The following is a 23,120-nucleotide window of genomic DNA, read 5'->3' on the forward strand; positions in this document are numbered from 1 at the left end:
AAGAGTAATCTGTACAAACAACTGGAAATAAGACCACAAAAGACACAAAATGCATTCTTCAGGAGGAAAGAAAAACTCCCAAACTGAATTAACTGGTCCAAGAGGATAAACTACCCTGAAACAAGAGCAAGAGAGGTAAAAGGTTGAGGCTTTAAATCTGAAGAGCACCTTCCCGACTGGGAAGCAGGAGTGTGGCAGTGGGTTTTGGTGTCTTGCTCAAACTCTAATGCACTTCAGCAAATGAACTGAGGGACTATCTAGAAATACTAAAGTAACATAATCACCAGGGCCGGCGCCAGAACATATACAGTGGGGGGGGGGGGGGGGGGGGGTGTCAGAAAATTTCGGGGTGGCGAACGTAAGTTTTTGAGCCGTTTAGTATAGGGTATGTGCTCATAACTTTATTATGCAACCTATGATGTATGACTAATGTTGATTTTTCCAATTTCACTTTTTCACAGACACGTGTTTATTTCATTAAACAAACAGCTGAAAATGCATATTCTAATCTATACACTGTAGTTTGGCGCAGGCGTCATTTACGTGTTTTTGTCATGTTGGCCTGCACTCATATTATTTGTAGACTCAGTTCAATAAAATAACGGACCATAACGGACTCCATTACCCAGAACTACTATCGGTGGCGCGAAAATGTGACGTTGTTGTTCATATAAAAGACATGAGCTGTCGTCATGACGGCCTCTTGAAGTCGTTGCCTTCGCTTGTCGAGGTGAGGGAACTGATGTTCTTTGTGGTTGTTTGAATCCACCACTGCAATCCAAAGTAATCGAGTCTTTTTAAGGGTCATCCATTAACGCTTTCAATCTTCTTTCATTACAGAAACGTCTCCAATATGAGAGCGAAGGTAAGTGGTGTTTTGTTGTCTGTATAAACGAGTATAAATGAGCATGTTAGCGACAGTGTGGGTACCTTGGCGAGCTGGTTAACACATAACGTTCAGTATGCATTAATGGTTCATTAATTGTCAAATACTTATGCATTTATAGTATTTCAGTTCAAGTGCATTAGTTATCTTCAGAATTTGCCTCAACCGGTCGATATTAACTGGCGCGTTTTGTAGTTTGGTTGTCGTACACGCGAAAATGGCGTCTTGTGTGTTTCACTTGTTATAGTGAAAGTAATCTGCGCTGCATCAGATACTCGTATGTTGGCGTAACTAGCCTATATTATACAAACCTGCCGGTAAATGTCGCTGTAGCTGGTTAATGTAGATTAACTACCTAGCTAGCAAATGAGTGGATTTGTCAGGCCTAGCTATCGCCAGCCCTGTTATCTAGTTCCTGCTAGCGTTAGCTTTATTGTAGTTGGCATAGTGCTGTAGGTTCACTTCACGTGTAGCCAGGGTTGCCAACTCTCACGCATTGAGCGTGAGACACACGCATTTGACCATCTTCACACGCTCTCACACCACACTTACGATATCTCACGCCGGAAAAAAATCCAGTTTATTTACCTCAGATCCACATATGATTCAATACGTTACTAGTTCGCTAGCTCTGGCGCCATCCACCGGCGATATAACACTGAATCTGTGTCCATTTTACGTTCGCCACCCCCAAAACTCAACAAAATACACTCTCCACCGGCTCCAGGTTAAAATCTCACTCCAAGCGAACGTCAAAAGTTGGCAACCCTGTGTAGCGACTACATTTACTGCAGTAGTTCACCTATTGTGGTGGATCACGTCTGATTTAAGCATCAAACTAGCTAAATGCGTCCATTTCACGTTGTCTTGATTTTGTAGATTATAACTAGGATGTGCTTAAACTAGACCGTTTGAGTCCCAATTACATGTGATGTCCTGCTGCGTGTTGGAATTGGGTGAATCATGTTTGTTTTTTCTTTTCCAGTGGAGAAAGAAGCGCATGCGCAGGTATGTAATGTTCTTACGTTTAGTCTTAAAGTTTAGACTTAAGACCACTTTAGCACAGTGGGGAAAATCGATCTGTCTTTTGTAGGCTGAAGCGTAAAAGGAGAAAGATGAGGCAGAGGTCCAAGTGAGCGGCGACCTGACTGCTGCAGCTGAAGGCTGTTTCATCTTGGATTCCCCTGTAATCGAGAGTCTTGTGGACAACCCAGCTGAAGATTGTGCCATCTGTCCCACCACCTACAAGACCACTGCTTCCTGCGGAGCCTGTTTAGCAGCACAGTTGGATCTTGGTTGTGATGACCATGCAAGATCTCTTTGGACATTCCGGCCTCTTCCAGCTCAGCGTTTTGTTAATACCTTCAATAAATGTTTTAAAAATGTATGTATTGTGATTATTTAGGAATTGATTAACAAGGCATTGGCACCTGATCCCATACCTTGTAACCCTGGGTTAAGTCATGGCCAGATACTACAGAATGGTATACAGCCTTATCCAGGATGGTGAAGGCATGTGCTTAAGGTGATTCTGATTGGTTTTAGCACAGATTTAAAAGGTAAGCTACTAATGCTGGTGTAGAGGACTGTTCACCAAAGCAGCTTTTGGGAGGGGTGGGAGTCTCCTTTACCTCGAAGTAGGGCAAAAAAATACCCAATAACCACGTTGTAGCTGTAAAGCATGACATTGTCACACTTGTAACAACCCCCTACACTCAAAGTTTGTTGTAAAATTAAATAAGTAAAAGCAAAATGGCACAAAGTTGAGCAGACAGACAGACACAAAACTGCTTGTATCAAAGGCCAGGCAATAAAAGTTTAATTTGGAATTAAAACAGGCTATCATTGAAGCTCCTCTAATGTCCAATGGTAAATTGTTCCACTGTCTTGGCCTGCAACTGAAAACGCACGACCGACCCTCTTAAGTTATACTTAGGTTAAATGTTTTAGACGTGCAAGTCAAGTAAGACAAAAAATTATTAATGCTGGGTTGTGCCCACAATTTGGAAGCTACTAGATTAGATTTCCACATGTAGGTTGCACAACTGCTTTTTAAGTAGCCATTTTCGTATCTAAAACATCTTTCTGTGAAGATACCAAGGTAAACAGAAAGGTCTGAAGTAATTGGAGCCTGATTTTCATTATGACTATAAAATCCTTGGTTTATAATAAAAAAATTGTTAGAAAAGACTGAATAGGAACTGAAAGCAATTGTTATTGGTGTTCTTCTCACGTCCTCATCTTTAAAAAAATAACATCTGGTCACCTTTCAAGCATGCATATATATATATATATATATATATGCGCCTATAGTATTACTGTAGAAATATTTTCCCACCATTAATAATCCGCTGGCGGGCACAAACCTGTTCGCCCCTGCAATATTTACCAACTTCATTGACTGTGAAGGCTCTGACGGCTCTGCTCCTCGCATGTTGTGCACACCTCCACCCCTCGGGTTGAGTGGAGGTCCCAGGTAAGCGGACAGACACACATAATACACACCTCTGTTAGGCCTACATTCACCCTTCACCCGTACTATCACATGTCCTCTTGCGCTGTTTTCCTCGCTAGTAGGAAACGAGGTGTGGGCTGTGTTTTATAGAACAGACCTACTGAGGTCTGACTTTTTGGGGTTAAGTTTGTGAGTAGGAAGACAACAACGAGGGTTTGCTGCCTGCAGAACACGCCCTCCGTACCAGACCAACTACACTTCTACAGTCAGCGGTACACGAGCCACGTCTGTCGGAACCTCCGGCGCTTTGGCTGAGAAAACTTTAAAATCAAATATTCTAAACGGGTTTTTTTTTTTTCAAACGCAAATGCATAACAGTTATCCGCGTATAAAACGTAGGAGTTGCTGCTGAACGCGGAACTTCTGGAGAAGTAGCGGTTCCACTGAGCGGGTGGAGGCGATGCCATCTGGAGATGGAGGGCCGTGTGTGGGTGGAGATGGAGGGCCGGGTGTGGGTGGAGATGCAGGGCCGGGTGGTGCTGGTGGTGCTGGCGGCGCTGCGGTGTCGGCCGTGCCGGAGGACGTGCAGCCTCGGGGCGGCACAGGAAAACATTTTGTTACTGTCTTGTTATCGTTCGTCAAGTGCCTCGGTGCGTTGCTGCCCATTTACTTATCGGGCTATTTCGGAATAAGTCTCCATGTAGTCCTCTTCGGAGTGGTGGTGTATATGGGATGGAAACACCACCGCGATGGCAAACAGACGCGCCTGCACACCGCCATGTATCTGATGGAGAATGAGAGAGATTACACCACCACCAGGGTGTTCAGGACTAAGCGTGAGATGCCGGCGTGGGTAAGGGCTTCATGTGTTTACCTGCTTGTGTTTGTCAGCGCAGATGTTTGTCGGGAAACATCTGCTCCACAACTGCACCTAAGGCGTAGCTCTGTTCCTAAACCTGAATATGTTAGAACAGTGTATTTGATAGCAGTGATTAGTAGTGGATGTGTGATGTTTTTATGGAGCTATCCGAAATGGTTTTCCTTCAGGATACATCCTGTCTCCCAAAGCACAACAACAGGCGTCTCTGGCGCTCTTATTTGAAGATAGCCCACTTGTCCCATTAGAGCAAAGTAAAAATAATCTACATTTCTAAAAGTCTTCTCAACGGGATGAAGAAAGTGATGATGGGGACCACGCTGCAGACTCACGGTTATCCTGCTCGTATTCCTTCCAGCAAACGCATTCCAAATGTTTTTAGTCCATAGGTGGTGTTTCTCCTGCTCGCTTCTGCCCCGTCTCCCTGTTCGTGGTGTTCCTCTCCCCTGTTAACGCCGTCGCATTCCACAGCCCCACCAGCCCCAGCCCTGGCTATATTTGGACAGTTGAGGACCTGATCTCTGGAGAATGAATCAGCATCTCATGAGATGCCAAGATAAGCTGTGTGGAACAAAAGTGTTATGCCAAGAATTTGGTCTGAAGTGTATAAAAACAAAAGTCTGGCGGATTTCTGAGGCCAGACTGATCTGAGACGCAGCAAATGCCAGATACTTGCAAGCTGTATGGTCAGCTCTCTCCAGACTTACTAACGCCCTGTTTCACTGGTTTAGTTTAACATCCCTCAGTGTTCAATGTTGTGCCATTTTTAGGTGAATTCATGGACGTAATTTTGATTTCAAAAGTGGGGGGGACATGGATTCGTCGCTATTTAAATATTTGATTTTAACCGTAAAAACTGGGGGGGACCAAAACCGGCTTTTGAAAAAGTGGGGGGGACATGTCCCCCCCGTCCCCCCCCAAAATTACGTCCGTGGGTGAATTGCATTGAAAGTCACCAGTTCAGCTCAGTTCCAACCAGCCAGCAAATTGATGTCTTGGTTGGTGATGTTTCCTGATCATCAAACCTGCTGTTTGGTAGTAAAGCTGTGATGCATGAAAAACACGCGTGAACATGTTTGGGGATCACTGTTCTCACGTAGATATGACTATGTTGTGTTGGAGATGTTTAAATGTTTCTAATTTTACAATTTTGAGAGGTTTATCTAGTCACAGCTTCTAGCTACATGGATAAACTGCAAAGTAGTATTTTATTTACGTACTTTTAAACATACTTTTATTATAAGTATTTTATTTACATATAAACAGTAAGTTTATAAATATATATTTGGTCCGTTACTTAATCACAGGGGTATGGTTAAGAGGAACAGATTGTTATCTCGTCTGATCTCATGATCCTCCAACTGTTATGTTGCTCATTTATTTCTTACACAATACAGGGCTTTGAAACATCTTCCTCTAAACCATATAGATATTGAGCTGTGTCTAATCTAGGTCTTCATCTTTTTAGTATGCTGCGTTGACCTGCTTATGTCTGACAGAGTATATATAAGTTTCTGTTTGTGATTTTGTGCAGGTGACCTTTCCAGATGTGGAGAAAGTAGAATGGCTAAATAAGGTATGATGCCCTACCATTACTCACAGATACGTACATCTATATGAAAATATACTGAAATGTTCATTAGATCTATTCCATACATTTTAGAATTCTACATGCATGTTTCAGCAATTAAAAGAATGTAACATTTTTGAAATGGTGTATGTCTAAGCCTTTTGGTGCTTTGCAGGTCTTTGCCTTGCAAGTACAGAACACTAGTCAGTGCACATAATCTAAAATGGAGAGTCAGGGTTTTTGTTCACAGCCCCAGGCACTGGGGTGGGTCTCTCTCAACACAGATTTGCTGTAATGGAGCAATGTAATGTAGTGAAAGTATAGTGACTCTGGAGATCATCAACAGAATAAAGCTGATCTTGTATAAACCCACACTGTTCCAAGGCTTCTCTCTCTCTCTCTCTCTCTCTCTCTCTCTCTCTCTCTCTCTCTCTCTCTCTCTCTCTCTCTCCTCTCTCTCTACCACATGATTTTTCTCTCTCCACATAGTCCACACCAAACCATCTTTGAGTCACTACAGTCCATACTTCCCTTTTTTTGGGGGGGCCCAGCCCTTTGTTTGTGGCACTTTGCGTATTTCCGTAGTATCAGGAGGGATCTGGGAGAACTGAATCCCAACCTGAGCAGAGTCAGAGTTTACAGTTATTTTGCATGTAGGTATGCGTGAGCTGTTCAGGAGAGCCCCCACCACAAAGCACACACCCGCCCGAGCTGTTGGTCTCGCCTTAAGCCAAGAGGGGAGGGGATAGAGGTCGGGGAAGGTGGTTTTGCACCACAAAATGTCTAATTTTACACTTCATGTTCCTATGACTTTTGAAAAGCATAAACCAGAGAAGCATAACACCTTTTCTGCTTTGTTCTGTGTAGCACATTGAGCAATGCTACATTTTGACAACTGCTTATGCAGTAAAAATAGCTAAAAACTAATAGCTATTTATTAGCTAATATTAATACAGTTTTTCTCAGTCAATTTGGTTCATTTCTCACATCATGGTTTACATTGGCATCACAACAAGTGCATTTCTCAAAACAGCAAACAGCAAAACTCAATGAAATACCTGCAAAAGCACATACTTCATACAGTCATGTGTAACTTTTTGTGGGAGACTGATAGCAAGAAATTGGAAAAAAAAATGGACTGAAATCAAATTTGTACAGGAATATTGTTTGACTGTATTGTCGCACTGCAATTTATTGACAAACAAATCTGATTGAAATTCAGAAAAGACTGACAACTGACTGGAAAAACTGCAAAATTAGAAACTTACTCTAGACATTCAAAACAACCTGAGCACATACAGCCTCCGCTTGTAGAGGTGTGAAAATGGAACCTCTGCCCCCCTATGTGCTCACTGATGTGCTATAGGGTATAAGAATGCAAAAATGCAATACAAAAAATTGAATACAGTAACATGTCAGAATTTGTCAATGTGCAGCATTACAGCAGAGAACACATTTCTGAATTACAGTACATACATGTTTTCTCTCTGAAATGTTTGAACGATTGAAGACACAGTTGTTCTTCCAATATTCGGCTGCAACCAGCGACCAGCTTCAGCCATTGTGAGACCATGACTTACATGTACAACATGGTCCACAATTGTTGCCCTTACCGTATTTCATTGTCTTGTCCCCTCAGCCTTACACCACACAGTCTACCCCTCTACATCACACAGTCTTACCCCTCTACACCACACAGTCTTACCCCTCTACACCACACAGTCTTACCCCTCTACACCACACAGTCTTACCCCTCTACATCACACAGTCTTACCCCTCTACACCACACAGTCTTACCCCTCTACACCACACAGTCTTACCCCTCTACACCACACAGTCTTACCCCTCTACACCACACAGTCTTACTCCTCTTCTTGGCTGTTCACCCTGTACATTGTCTCGTCTTTCCGTTATGAGACTTTGTGATACTGCAGTGTTTAGCGTCTATAAATGTTTGCCAATTACAGTAAAGGTTCATGAGACGCACCTCTGACCTATGGTTGAGACCATTGGTTGATCTAAACCTTCACAAATAAATTCCCTTCCTTACTGTAAAAGAATGTTCACCTGCGAACAATTAAATCTAATTAGGATAAATTAATGAACCAGATCAACTGAGAAAAACTGTAATCAACTGAAGATAAATTACCAAAATGTAGCAAAAAACAAAATAAATGTAAAATGATGCCTTAAAGATTATAACAACATGTTCAACACTTTTGCATGTAATGACCTAGGCTATGACCTAAAGCCTAAATATTTTGGAGGGTAAGACAATTCAACAGACAATCTGTACAACACATTTTGATAAACGTGACATAAGCAACTGATAATGCAAAAACCAACAGACAATTGTCCTTGTCCATTTACAAAATGTACAAAAGCATTTTCAAAATATGATACACAATGAGAAATGCAATTATGATGTGTACAAGTGACAGGGAGATGTGGAGAGTGACTGAACAATTTTGAGAATTTCAATTCTGATTTGAGAAATGAACCAAATCGACTGCGAAAATCTGTAAATAGCTAAATAGCTGATTAATGATGTGCAACACTTTCAGAAATGTAAGCTGAAGATCATCCTTTATCTTCGTGCTTTGGTAACATGCTCACAAAAACATATCTTGCAGCTAAGGAAGTGCTATGATATAAATCTAGGTGGTTAATGTAAGAAGCTCAGCTAATATTAATTTATTTATATAACAACTACAGCTGAAGCTTCATATTTATGGATGACAATTTCTTGATTTTGATGGCCTTTTAAAGAGACTTTAAAATACATTATTTACATATGCATTTGCAAGTATTTATACTGTATGTCTTTCACTATGTTGCATGTTGAGTTTACTTTAAATGCTGTATTTATACATGACTTGTATATTGCAAAGCTACAAGCACTGCGGTATCTGCAGTGTGAAGTTTTCAGTATCTAACGCAGCCGTGGTTGGGCAGATCCTGCAGCAGGCCTGGCCTTTCGTGGGTCAGTATCTGGAGAAGCTGCTGGTGGAGACGGTGGCTCCCTCTATCAGAACCTCCAGCGCCCACCTTCAGACCTTTAGCTTCACCAAAGTCAACCTGGGAGAGAAGGTGTGCTCTCTATCTGATTTAATTTGCTTCATAGTTTGTGCTCATTGTTCTTCAGGTTCAAGGATGTTTGTTCAGAGTTTGCGTACCTGAATGTGGTTGCATTATCAAATCTTTTGATATGAGTCTAAAGCAATTTTTTCCTCACAGCCTGTGAAGGTGATAGGAGTGAAGGCTTACACTGAACATGATAAGCGACAGGTCTTACTGGATCTTTACATCAGGTAGGTCTATTTCACAACCCATCAGGTAGGTCTATATCATAATATATGAGGCACATCAATTTCATTCCATAACCCAGTTGCTTTGACTTATCACTGAAACAAATTATATGGAAAGAAAACAAAAAGACCATAGACAATGCTGAGTTTTACAAAGTTTACAAGCGATTTCTTGATTTGAGGGTCTGCTATTTGCAGTTATGCTGGAGATGTAGAGATCAATGTGGAGGTGAAGAGGTATTTTTGTAAAGCTGGAGTGAAAGGGATTCAGGTGGGTATCCGAAGACTGGATTAGCAAAGAAATCCCCTAAACAAAAAAGAGGGTCTTGATTTGTCTCCTCCTCGCCCTCAGTTACACGGAAAGATGCGGGTGATCCTGGAGCCGCTGATCGGGGACGTCCCGCTTGTTGGAGCCGTCACAATGTTTTTCATTCGTAGACCTGTGAGATTCTGTTTCCTTGTTCGAGCGTCCTAAGAAACGCCCTACAAAATGTTAATCCCTTTTCACAAAATTTCAGCAGACTTACTGTGATGTTTCCGTTCTTTGGACAGAAGCTCGACATCAACTGGACAGGTCTTACCAACTTACTGGACATTCCAGGTCTGAAGTAAGTGGGACACACTGATTTTATGGTGCTGCTGATATTTAGACCATAGAAAAAACCAGTGGCACAGTTTATATTCTGCTGAATTCACATTGGTTTAAAAATATGGGTTGACTCACAGATTATAAGGTTGTTTGTGCCATCAGACCTCTTTCTTGAAGAGGTACCACAACCATAATCTTGCCTTAATTTCAGTACCTTTGAGTTTCCATTCTGAGCCATCACCCATAATGTTGATCTTTTGTCATGTGCCGTCCCCACCAACCACGCCGTGTTTATCTCCAGCACCATGTCGGATTCTATGGTGATGGACGCCATCTCGTCGTTCCTGGTTCTCCCTAACCGCCTGACGGTGCCGTTGGTGGCCGACCTGCACGTGGCCCAGCTTCGCTCGCCCCTGCCGCGGGTATTGTTGTTTTTATAGATGCAGTGCTGGAGGCTTTTGTAGTAAAAATCAGTACTGGCAAATTTACTCCTTTAGGCTTGGGTTTCTGGAGATGAATCATGCCCAGTTTTGGACTGTTACAATGTCATTGATATTATGTGTTATGTGATCAGCAGGATTGGTCTGGCTCTGATCATTTTAATGTGCATTGATATCCTGGACCAAACGGGACCCCCCGGCTTTAGTCTAAGTGATACATGTCACCCTTTTCTGTAGGGCATAGTACGCATCCATCTGATGGAAGCTGAGAACCTGGCTGCCAAGGACAATTACATCAAGGGCGTAATCGCTGGCAAGTCGGACCCGTATGCCGTGCTGCGAGTGGGCACACAGGTCTTCACCTCCCACCACGTGGACAACAACCTCAACCCCCAGTGGCGGGAGATGTACGAGGTGTGTGTGAGAGGGAGAGAACGAGCTGATACATCTTACCGATTGGCTAATTTTAGGCAGATTTTGAAATACAGTCAGACCTCTGTTAACCTGCAGGCATATTGTGTTGGGGAGTACAATAATGAATGTAAATAAGTCATAAATGTTTGGTGGATGTATCTAAATTAGTAGCTTTAACGCCTTTTTTATTTAGTTCATTATTGCTGAACGCTGGTAGAACAGGCACAGTTTATGGGGACTAGTAAAACCAAAATTGTGGTTACAAGTGCTGTAACCACTGGCAACAGGGACAACAGAGAAGTGTTGCCTGACTCAGGAAGTGACTATCATGTGCTATGATCAGATGAGAAGAGTGGGTGTAAAATAAGATTTGTAAATACTATATTTTCTTTTAAATGCTGTTGCGTTAGTTGCAATCATTGTGCAATGTTTTGATGGTGTGTTGATGAGAAGTAATCACTGTAAATACTTGGAGTCAACATCAGCTGTGTGTGTGCGTGCGTGTGTGCGTGCGTGTGTGCGTGTGTGCGCGTGTGTGCGCGTGTGTGTGCGTGTGTGCGCATGTGTGCGCGCGTGTGCGTGTGTGCGCGTGTGTTGTGTATTTGTACGTGTTTCTGTATGTGTGATATAGGTAATAGTTCATGAGGTTCCTGGTCAGGAACTGGAGGTGGAGGTGTTTGATAAAGACCCTGACCAAGATGATTTCCTGGGAAGGTATTAAAATGTCTTACAATTACTAGAATGTCAGTAACTACTTTGAACTGAATGTCACTCGCGTCCTCTCACTCCTGTTTTGTCTCTGATCTCCATCTACCTTTTTGGTTTTTTTTTGCTCACAGAGTCAAGCTGGACCTGGGACTTGTAAAGAAAGCAAGAATTTTGGAGGAGGTTGAGACCATTTTTAATCCTTCCATTTGTGTTGTTTTTTCTCTTAAAACGTAATTAATGTAGTAATTAATGACTAAATTAAGTCATTAACTGACTCTCTGTTTTCTAGTTATTTTCTAGTTCTACTAGTTCAGTCTGACTCCTTTTCCTCTAACCCCCCTATTCGGTTGTTTCAGTGGTTCACTCTGAAGGATGCCCCATCTGGAAAGGTTCATCTTAGGCTGGAGTGGCTTTCACTGCTCTCCTCCCCAGAGCGCCTTAATGAGGTCAAACTCCTATTTGTTACCCAACCACATTAGTCAGGTGTATTAGAACAGACCTGGTAGTGTGTCCTACCGCCTGGCGTGCCAACATGCCAATCCTTGTCCGAATTTGCAGGTTCTCCAGAAGAACAGCAACATCACCATCTCCAGTAAGACCACCAACCCGCCCTCTGCCGCCATTTTGACCGTGTACTTGGACCGTGCACAGGATCTACCTGTGAGTCACGCTGAGCGTCCGGTGTAGAGGCAGCTGTGTCTTGGAGAAAGCTGATTTAAACTGTCTGGCCTCTATGTTTGGGTGCATTGAGATATGGATCTCCATCGTTCTATTGCAGATGAAGAAAGGCAATAAACTCCCCAGTCCTACTGTGCAGCTGTCGGTCCAGGACACCACCAAAGAAAGCAAGGTGACGCAGATGTGTAGTAAAGCTCATCTGCTCTACACAGTTTTATCGTTCATTAAAACATCTCTCTTGCCCTTTCAGGTTGTTTATGGAACCAGCGACCCAGTGTGGGAGGATGCTTTTACCTTCTTCATCCAGGACCCTCACAAGCAGGATCTTGACATTCAGGTGTTTCCTCATTGCTCATTTACTATATATTGCCTTAAGCAGAATTTTCAGTTGGTAAGTGGCCTGTGACACAACATCCTCATGTAGACTGTCTATGGAATAGCCTGATGAAAATACAAGTGTGAATCCAGCCACAAATGTATGTAATTTACGTAAAACACACCCCCGACTTCCCAGTTGATTTATATACATCTACTTCTTCTATTCCAGATAAAAGATGATGACAAATCTCTGTGTCTGGGCACTCTGTCCATCCCTCTGTTACGGCTGTTGTCTGTGGCTGAACTTAGCTTGGATCAGTGGTTCCAGTTGGACGAGTCCGGACCTGCCAGTCGCATCTACATGAACATCATACTGAGGGTTAGATCAGTGCATCCTGTGCACTACACACCAGTCGCAAGTGTTTCTGTTCAAAATACAGTTATTCCTTCTTTCCTGGTTTTGTCTGTGCCATTAAAGTAAAACAGTAACATCTTAAATGTTTCTGCACATAAAGTCTGTCACAGTTGAGACTTGAGTTGGAAGTGACAGACTGGTGAAGGTGTGGTTTGCATGTGTTGGGCTCAGGTGCTGTGGATTGACCTGGACTCCCCCACCACCACCATGTCCCCACGTCCCTCTGTGTCGTTGTCCGGTGATGGAGAGGAGGGTGTCATACCGGACATGACCACAGGAGGAACCAGCGCGCTCCCAACCCCTGCACGCCCACAGCACAGCAGCCCAGACACCAGCTTTGCCACCGAGGTGAGGTGTCACTCAGGAACCACGATGCTTGAACCTCGATGCTTTGCTCTCTGATATGCTCAAGACGGGCTGTAATAAGAGGAAGGGGGGTGTCACAACTGCCCCAACACAAACATCAGATGTGTGTATGTTTCTCTAGTCATCTTGGAAGTAAAATGTAGTGTTTCAATGTCTCAGGGTGTTCTGCGAATCCAACTGGTGGGGGCCCAAGACCTCATTGCTAAGGACAGCTTCATGGGCGGCATGGTGAAAGGCAAGAGTGACCCCTATGTGAAAGTGCGAGTGGGGGGGCTGACCTTCAAGAGCCAGGTCATCAAGGAGAACCTCAACCCAGTATGGAACGAACTTTATGAGGTGCGCTGATGGGCAACAAGATGATCACAGTGGATTTTTACTGGTTTTCACAGTCCAGTTTTGCTGCCACAGAAGGACAAGATGATACACTCAGTTCTTCTCTGCTTTGCATTTCTGATTAGAGATGTTTCTAAGTTTCTCCTACCTGCACATGCGCTCACCCTGCAGGTCATTCTCACAGCACTACCAGGCCAGGAGGTGCAATTTGACCTGTTTGACAAAGACCTGGACCAGGATGACTTCCTCGGAAGGTGAGTTGAAGCAGACTCTTGTCTTCTCAAACGCTACATTTATTCTTCATGTGGTGCTGCCTCGTTTGCATCAGTGAAGAGCTGGTTCGGTTTGGTTCTGACTTCTTGGTTCCTACATGTTCAAATACACTATGCTGTATTGCTTCCATGTTTATACTTGGTTCAGTATGTATCCAAATTATAGTAACATTTAAGAAACTAGTATAGGTATAGTATGTTTGGTAATTAATAATTAATAATTATTTTTAATAATTTGTTATATGTTTGCAGGTTTAAGTTGAGTTTAAGTGACCTTATTATCGCCCAGTATACTGATCAGGTGAGTATTTGACATGTTCGTAGGTAGATAGCATTCACTAATGTAATAATTATATGTCCATATGAGTTCATATGCATATCTTTTCGTGTGTGTGTGTGTGTGTGTGTGTGTGTGTGTGTAAGTGGTTCACCCTGAATGATGTGAAATCAGGTAGAGTTCATCTCCGGATGGAATGGTTACCAAGAGTCTCTGACCCTCTCAGACTCGAGAAGGTAAACCGTCCCCACCCCCCTCCACCTCTCTCTTTAGAACATCATCACTAAACCACGTTAGCACTGCATTCTGTAATACATGTGCCCATCAGGACATCTCCATCAGGACATCCTGATCTCCTGCTCAGACATCCTGACTGATTACTTTGTGTGGTATTCAGATCTTACGCTACCGGTCTCAGGAGTGCTATGCGAATAAGGCAGTGCCCTCTGCAGCCGTGTTCTTTGTGTATGTGGAAAGGGCCTACGGGCTGCCTGTGAGTTCACTCGTTCATTTACATGGATACAAATGAATGTCCCCTTGGGACAACATAATGTGCAGTGTCTACTGCATATGAGTTCAGTGGGTATGATGGAATTTGACTGATATTAGTGATGTTCATATTTATTGTTTATAGCTGAAGAAGAACGGGAAAGAGCCAAAAGCTGGAGTGGAGCTGAGCCTCAAAAATCAGTCCTGCAGGACTAAAGTAAGACTAGAGGAACTCTGCGAGGGTTTCAGAGGGTTCACATACATACTTTTGTATTTGTATGTTTTGTCTGCAAGATCTACAGCACACCTTTGAATTCATGTGCAGAAAATTTAAACATTTGTTTTAATGAACATGTAAAGTGCAAGAATCCAAGAGCTATATGTTGTGGTGATTTTTAAAAAGTAATTAAACTAATCTAATCCATTAGATTATTTACATTATTATTATCACAAACAGTATGGAATATTATTGTCTTTTTCTGACAGCTTGCTGATCGCTCAACATCTCCACACTGGGACGAAGCTTTCTGCTTCCTGGTTCATGACCCCAGAGAAGACGTACTTATGCTGAAGGTGCCAATATCCTACAAAGAAGCAATGTGCCACTACTACTTTGGTCTTTAGTCACTATATAAAGCTGTTTTTCTAATCATAATATTCATAAATATCATGTTTAAGGATGTGAGCCAGTGGTTATGTGAGACCACCGTGTGTGTGTGTGTGTGTGTGTGTGTGTGTGTGTGTGTGTGTGTGTGTGTGTGTGTGTGTGTGTGTGTGTGTGTGTGTGTGTGTGTGTGTGTGTGTGTTCTAGGTTTCCCATAGCTGGGGCCAGCCTCTGGGTTCACTGGTGTTGCCGGTGAAGCCCATTCTGACAGAACAGGCCTTGGTGCTGGATCGTTGGCTCACACTGGATGGGGCCTTGCCCGAGAGTCAGATACTAATAAGGGCTGAACTCAAGGTAACACACATACACACACATCTCGAAACACTGACCTGTACTCCTTCCCAGAGGTGGGGACTCGAGTCACATGACTTGGACTCGAGTCAGACTCGAGTCATTAATATTAAGACTTTTGACTTGACTTGAAAAAATATTCAGAGACTTAGACTTGACTTGGACTTTTACACTAATAACTTGGGACTTGAATTGGACTTGAACCTGTTTACTTGCAAAGACTTGATTTTTTTTTACCCCAAATCAAAATTTTTAAACGCATATTAATATTTATAAAGTGCATCCCATTAATTTCATTTCCATCCTTCTGACGCAGACCGGTGTTACACCAGATTCTGTGACCGTCAAGTTTTGTGACCACAGGGGGCGCTATTTCACAGTTTCTGTTCAGAGGCGCAAACGCTTTACGAATGCGACGTAAACTACGCTGATGCACTTTCTTTACTCGTTTTGTTGGTGTCCACGATCTCTTATCGTCTCTTAATTACATAAATGTACTTAAACAAGATTTACCACCCCCTCACCATTGCAGCCAACAAAGAAATCATGAATGGGATGTACAGGTGAGCCTTTTTAACTGGGGTCACCAATTCTGACGGCAGCCATCAGAATATGTGACCCCACTGAATCTCCAGGTAACAATAGTACACCGTGACCCCACAATAACAGAAAACAATGAAAAAATAACCCTAACCTTTTATTAGTCTATATTTAAACATTTTATCCAAATGTTTAGAATAACCATTCGTAATGACAGCATCTTGCTTACGATGAAGCTTGCTATTTTCGTGTAAAATGATGTAACGAAACATTCTTGTTTAAGTACATTTATGTAATTAAGAGAAGATAAAATGTAAATGATCTGTCATCTTTTGGCTGGCGGACACCAACAAAACGAGTAAAGACACGCATCAGCGTAGCATTCGTAAAACGTTGGTGCCTGTAAAAAAAAAAAGACTCGAAAGGACTTGAAATTCCAAGTTTCAGACTTGGGACTTGACTTGACGGTTGCCTGTCTTGACTCGAGACTTGACTCGGGACTTGAGGATAAAGACTTGGACTTACTTGAGACTTGCAAAACGCTGACTTGGTCCCACCTCTGCTCCTTCCAATTTAAATAAAATTGCTTCTTGGTCTTTGACTCAAACTTTGACTCCTTTGTCTATGATGAAACTTTGACTCTCATCTGTGGTCAAGTTGCTGGACTCTAAGTTGGCGCAGTATGCTGACACTAGCAGTGGCACTGAAGAGGTGGACCATGTCATTCCCAGTGTTGATACGGCATCTGCAGCCAATCAGGACCTCAGACACAGGACAACGCCCACCCAGGGGTGGGTCATACATGCTAGCATACAGTGGTCTATTTTATGTGCCAATGAAAGCTTGTTAAATAAATTGTGTGTCTCTCTGTGTGGATATTTATATATGTATATATAGAGGCTCAGATGCACCAGTCAGTGGTCGGGCTCAAGTGAAACTCTCTATCGCCTATTCTACTGAGGAGAACAGACTGGTCATCACTATCTGTGCTTGCAGGTCTGGATTAGCATTTGCTTTCACATGCACACACATAAACACTACTGCACACGTTATACAAAGTATATGAGAGGGCAACTATGCACAACATGTCTTGTATTCAGTGTGATTCTTAAGCAATACCCAACACACACATACTTATTTTGCAGCTCACATGCATGCAGTATACACATGCAAAAAACAAATGAATCATTTGCTACTTCATACAGTTTATAGGGCTCAGGACACTGTTGATGCAGTTGTGAGTTATGTGCTCACTTAAAGCTCTAAAGCTCTTATGGGTGGCATTACCTTGTGCAGTTCGTAGACAGATGGAGAGAGTGCTGTGCTGGCCAGCTCGGCTCCTCTGACACGTTCTCCCCTTTCCCGTGCAGAAACCTGCCGTCCCGCTCTAAAGACGGCTTGGACCCTTATGTCTCCTTCGTCCTCCAGCCAGACAAAAACAGAAGCACCAAGAGGAAGACCAGCATCAAAAAGCGAGACCTCAACCCTGAGTTCAGTGAGAGGTGAGAGAGACCGTACAACTCAACGCAGCACTCGGAACGGTCTCCAGTGCCAAGACCCGCACCCACAGTCCACGTTTAAGTGGACATTTATGAATACTGTCCAAGCTTGTTTAACACCGCTTGGCTTGATGACCTGCTCGGCCCTAGGGAAGGGTCTGCTCACTCTGTGTGTTGTACCTCTTTAGGTTTGATTTTGTCATCTCCCTGGAGGACGCCATGCAAAGACACCTGGACCTGTCGGTCAAAAACAGCGTGTCCTTCATGAGCCGTGAGAGAGAGTTGGTTGGCAGGGTAAAGACATGCTGTCCGTTTCACACTTGACTGTCAGGGTACCAGACCCAAAAGACCACAACCGTGTGTAGAAGAACTCCTGCTTGGTGAAGCACGATGGTCTTAACACAGTGGCTTCCTTTGTGTTTCAGCTTCAGTTAGACCTGAATCAACTGGATCTCAGAACAGGCGACCAGCGGTGGTGAGCACCTCAGATCCACCTCAGATCTGCATTACCTGCTGTTTCTAAAGATCTGATGCAGTTCACATGAGTCTGACTTAAAGGAGGAGAACTGCATGTCTTTAAACCTTTGTCGCTTTCTCCATTTCCAGGTATGATTTAACAGATGTGATGAACTGATCGGACCAGAGGAGGTTTCACTCAACGATGCCTTCACAATCACTCCCTGTCTGCAAGGCTGTATTGCTCCGTCTGCACGTTCTTGTTATCTCTCCAGCATTGTGTGAATGTTTGTGGTTTTGTTTTGGTACAGGAGTTTTTATCTCCAATATGACCAAATGTATTTTTGGCAGGCTAAATGCAAGATTAAGCACACATCAGCAGAATCACAAGAAGAGAAACAGACCTTGAGGAAACCTGCTGAATGAGCTGCATTACTGACGCAATAATACACTCGAGGTTCGTGCTATAACGGGTAATATCGGCACTGCTGTGCTGCGGTCGTAGGCACGAGGCCGCAGGCCGAGTGCCGTAGATCAGCACAGCAGTGCCGATATTACCCGTTATAGCACGAACCTCGAGTGTATTATTGCGATTATACCACAGTTCCATTATCGCTGTTTATTGAAAGATTTTGAGTTAAAGAGGACGAGAAAATACGACCTGTTTGGTTAAAAACACTCCGCCAGTTAAAATAGTTCTATTCAATGGCTCGCTGCTAAACTTACACAACACTGGGACAGCCATACCCAATAAATATTATAGAGGTAAATATACACAAAAACAACTGTTGATAAAGTTGTATTTATTAAAATACTAAAATCGACTGCAATGTCGTTGCTCTTTAACCAGGATGTAAATACATTAAGAGCCCAGGACGTTTGTTTTACGGTATTAACTTCGTTTCTCTGCTTTTCCAGCTCATCCAAATCATTGTTTGTAAGCGTGACAAACCTTGGCTCATTGGAGAAATGAGGCTGGTCATTTATAGCTTCATCCTCCAGTTTCAGATCGAAACAAATGCTTTCGAAGCCAATAGATTTAACGAACTCTCTGTAATTCATTTTGATAATGTTGCTGCTTGTTTGTAGTTGCGCGTTTGGCTTGTAAACGCTGCTTCGTTGCTAGGTTACCTGTATGTGGCGGAGTAATACATGAAGAGCTTCGGTTACAGTGCTATAACGTGCAATATTGGCACTCCTAGATCGCCTCTCAGCCAATCACATTGTAGGGTCGGAACTAACTGTGGTATAATGCTCCTGTTACAATAGTGATGTTACTATATTGCTTTTTTAAGTTTTCTTTTAAGTTTTCTTTCTTTGCTTTTAAAAGTTTTCTTATTCTGCATTCAATTCAGCTTTTTTCTATCTTTCTTAATTTTATTTATTGTTATTTTATGATTATATATATATGTATGTGTGTGTGTGCGTGTGTGTGCATTATATATATATATATATATATATATATATATATATATATATATATAATGCAAAACATTTTTTAGTAATTTGACAAGCTTTATACTCAAAACGGGTGGTTCATTAAAGAACCTTCGAATATATTTACTGTTGAGTAGAATTCATATTTGTCACGTGTCACAATTTTAAGAGATTTAAGAGTGCACGAGCTATACAAATCAGAGTAACTTATGTATGTGACCCTAAGCGCAACAGCCGGGCTCTGTTCGCTAAGTTTTTTTTGTTGTTGCTTTAGTTCAACATCTACCATTTATTTGCACTTTTTTTTGCCTTATTCCAATTTGCTAACAGTCTGGAAATCTGCTGTCTACCATGTGCCAAATTCTGGAAGGAAGATCTGTGTCCATTTCAGGAGTATCAAGTTTGCCTTAAGGCTGGATTGTGTTTCACAGGTGTTCTGAGTTTCAGAGTCTGAAAGCTTTAACGTATCTACAATGTGTCAATCACTGTGCTTTTGTATTCATTGCAAACAAACGTATTTGTGATTATCTTTGAGGACCGACTTTGAGACACCATAAATGGTTTTGTTGAAGTGTTGATGGTCCTGGTTCTTTGCAGGTAGTCTTAGAAGTATTACAAGATGTTTTTAAAACGCCTTAATGAAATTGGCCCAGGGAGGTGGGAGGAATACCAGCCGAGTCACTGAGTCTGTAACGTAACGCAGCTGTTTTATTAAAATGCTCTTACACTTCAAATAATGAGTATGTTTAAGTTGGATTTCAGTTACATCCGTCAAAGGTATGTGGAGATTATGCCGCACTAAAATGTTTTTTTAATGTTTACTCATATCACATATCGATTTGTTAACCCAATGAAATACAAGACATTTGCTTCTATATGTGAGACAGTGACAGGCTGAAGTTATAATGATCAATGCAAAGTAACTTTAGATGTACGTTGAGACGGACGGAGGACAGAGCTGACAAAAGAGGCCAGTTCAGATATAACCTGACAGAAACAACATGTTAAATAACTATATGAAAACAGATAAGAAAATGGAGATTTATTGCAATGAAAAAAGATAGGCAGAGGTTTTATTGCTGATACCAAAACTGGTTGTAATGTATGGTTGGACTTAAATTAAGGCATTAGTACAGAAACATATTGTAACTTATTATTAATTACGTCCATACAAATCCAAACAAAGTCCAACGGAATTGTTTACCCCATTATTGTCAGTAAAGAACAAAGTGTTTCTCAACTGCTAATACTCTGATATAATGTGAATCTTAGGAAATATAACAAGGCCTAAACTGCCTTTTGTTTATTTGATTTTTCAAAGTTAGTTAAAGATGATGTATTCTCTCCTAAAAAGTATCCTCAAAAATACAAAAGAGCAAAATGAGAGATTACTGCAAATGTGATATTTCAGTGGTGCGCCAGCAGGTTGCGATAACGGGCCAGTAAACCCTCCCAAAGGTCCCGAACAGGACGGACTGGGTCGAGTGGGTGGGACAACCCCACGCAGTTTGTTTTCAGACGATGCAACGTGCAGACGAGACTCCTCATCGGGAGCGTAAATGAATGGAAACTAGAAACGGGTAGGAAAGCAAAGTCTAAGAAAGTACAAGAAAAATCCGTTCGGAAAGTACAAAGGCGTTGTGCTGGAGATGGACCGGACAGGTAACCCCGAGACCAAGTGTTGGAGAAGGACTATTGATACGTGATCGCTTTTTGGAGTCAGTTACAAGGAGAATTTAACCAGCAGCAGATGCTATAAACTACGCTCACAGATCAACTCGTGTTAGGAATAACTGGACCGTTTTTATTCATGAAACATTTTCATAAAGGCCACCGAACAGCGCTGGAATGTGAAAATCTGGACCGGATTTATTTGAGCTTTAAAAAGAATTGAGACATCTGTGCGAGCATCTCAAGTTTTTTATGTGGATATTATAAACAAAAACTCCAACATGGGGAATATAGAAAGTGTGGATGGGCAGTCTGACATAAAACATCATATAATGCCATTAAAAGTTCCGATGCCTGATCCCGCCGAGCTTGAAGAACGGTTCGCTATAGTTTTGGTGAGTATAACGGACACTTTTACATTTTAAAATGGATTCATTTTATACGTAGTCAGCTCAAGGTTCAAAAAGAAAAAATTGCAGAGTAAAAACTCTGCCTTTTCATAATAACTTTTTGCCTACCTCGGGGACCTCCTTATATCGTTTCCCCTTTACTAGATCTGTGGTTTCAACACGCATTTCCAGCACCCTTTACATGCAAAATGGACCAGAAACGAAATCTCACTCTCCCATGTTATATTATACAATCTGGAGTGGGAGACTTTGGGCTCAGTGTAAACTTTCCTGTCATACACAGCGCAACATTTTCTGAATTCCCCTAAACCTCCCACGCATGAGCTGAGTGAACCACCCCTACTTTCTCCGTGTCTTCATCCGTCTACCCAGCGCGCTCAGCTGCTCATATATCGGTATCTGAGACCGACCCAATTACACGCCCGGAGGCAAACATACACGTTTATGTAACGTGCGTAACGTTGACTGCACGGGGCATGTGGTATCAATTAAGCTAAATATGAACATGCTCTTAATTGTGTAGTACTGCTGCTCCACTGAGGGCTGTCGAAGGAGCTTTTTAAATATAAGACTAAGTGATCCAAACTAAGGCCCAGTGTCAGATGATCAGACTTATCCATCAGCAAAATGTCCATTTTATTGTATGCTGCAGTTGCATCAAAGTTGTCTCCTCCGCTGGTGTTGGTGTTTCATTTTTAAATACTCATCCTTTATGAGCTGAAATTTCCTTTGTCTTCATTGCTGTTTTATTGACTTGTCAGTGAGTTGCTTCACCACTCTGACTCTATCCCTGCCAGCTTGTGGTTGGAAAGACTGACCTGCTCGCGGTGGGAAAGAGAAGCGGTCCAGGTGGCTTTCTCACAGGCCTCCTGCTGGTCTTTTTTCCTGAGATTTGTACTCATGGGAAAGCGAGACGGGCGTGTTCTGATCGCCCGCTATCGGGCCACGCAGTGGCGGTCCATCGGCAGACCGGATCACATCAAAGTCGTGCTCTCAGGAAGATCCATTAGATCCAACAAAGAGATGCATGAAGCTCCACGCCTCAGCCCTGATTACTCAACCCACTAGTGCCTGAAAACTACTGACATCTTTGGAACAAAGCTTCTTTAAGTACAGACCTCTGTGTAGGTCTGCGTTGAGATGGACTGTATGACATCTTTTTCTATAACAGCTTGGATTTCAGTTATTTTCACTGATAGTCATCACCAGTGACAGCAGCCAGCCAGCAAGTGACGTCCTAATCCCTTCATTAACCGTGTGTGTGTGCATGTGTGTGTGTAGTGCCGTCTCTCCAGATACTAAATGGTAGACCTTTATGATGTCATGTGTACTCTCAGTGCCAGTGTAGTAATGTCTGTGCACTAATGGCTTAAACAGAAGCCCAGCAGAGGGAAGCTGTGTGTGTATGTGTGTGTATATGTGTGTGTGTATGTGTGTTGTAATCTAGCCACAGATCCTGGCTTGGGACGAGACCCCCGGGTGGAATTAGGCTACTTGCCATGCTTCTCTAATAAAACAATTGGTTAAGATCTAACACACCACATATGCTTTCTGCATCATTTCCTTTATTTCACCGTTGCCTGGTTCTATGACTGAAGAGCTGCCTTGTATCCCCAGCATGAGGGCCCTGGGTATGGCTGAACTTGAGCTGGGGCTGTGGTCTGGTCTCACCACAATACCATGGGTCTTCAGCTATCTGGCTAATGGTATTGCCGGAGTCCCTGATTGTTGTCCTGGACCACCTGTGCCGGATCACC

At 42.6% G+C, this 23,120-nt stretch overlaps 2 protein-coding genes and 1 long non-coding RNA gene across 7 annotated transcripts in view; all 3 read left to right on the forward strand.

Moving 5' to 3' along the window:
* Positions 1-628: 628 nt before the first annotated feature.
* Positions 629-2,271, forward strand: LOC143485082 (uncharacterized). Its single transcript, XR_013122785.1, has 4 exons — positions 629-730; positions 841-865; positions 1,872-1,894; positions 1,980-2,271. It is a non-coding gene; the product is annotated as an uncharacterized LOC143485082 (long non-coding RNA).
* A 1,397-nt stretch (positions 2,272-3,668) lies between these two features.
* On the forward strand, positions 3,669-19,853 carry esyt1a (extended synaptotagmin-like protein 1a). Its single transcript, XM_076984261.1, has 31 exons — positions 3,669-4,194; positions 5,753-5,794; positions 8,744-8,878; positions 9,026-9,099; positions 9,295-9,367; positions 9,449-9,538; positions 9,649-9,704; positions 9,987-10,107; positions 10,363-10,539; positions 11,171-11,253; positions 11,379-11,427; positions 11,604-11,693; positions 11,806-11,907; positions 12,026-12,097; positions 12,176-12,262; positions 12,473-12,622; positions 12,830-13,006; positions 13,184-13,360; positions 13,529-13,611; positions 13,882-13,930; positions 14,053-14,142; positions 14,304-14,399; positions 14,541-14,612; positions 14,882-14,968; positions 15,207-15,353; positions 16,548-16,681; positions 16,788-16,886; positions 17,261-17,392; positions 17,578-17,683; positions 17,815-17,864; positions 17,996-19,853. Exons 1-31 carry the CDS (start codon positions 3,802-3,804, stop codon positions 18,021-18,023), a joined length of 3,321 nt encoding a protein of 1,106 aa, XP_076840376.1. The 5' UTR covers positions 3,669-3,801; the 3' UTR covers positions 18,024-19,853.
* A 685-nt stretch (positions 19,854-20,538) lies between these two features.
* The window catches only part of fmnl3 (formin-like 3), a 33,630-nt gene continuing 31,048 nt past the window's right edge, over positions 20,539-23,120 (forward strand). For 2 of the 5 annotated variants that reach the window (XM_076984263.1, XM_076984264.1), the window contains exon 1: positions 20,539-21,348. In XM_076984263.1, the coding sequence (XP_076840378.1) occupies positions 21,235-21,348 (114 nt within the window). In that variant the 5' untranslated portion in view covers positions 20,539-21,234. The remainder of the gene's footprint in view (positions 21,349-23,120) is intronic. The other 3 variants (XM_076984265.1, XM_076984266.1, XM_076984262.1) reach the window with 3 other exon arrangements.

This window comes from Brachyhypopomus gauderio, chromosome 21, assembly GCF_052324685.1.
Source record: "Brachyhypopomus gauderio isolate BG-103 chromosome 21, BGAUD_0.2, whole genome shotgun sequence".
Lineage (NCBI taxonomy): Eukaryota > Metazoa > Chordata > Actinopteri > Gymnotiformes > Hypopomidae > Brachyhypopomus > Brachyhypopomus gauderio.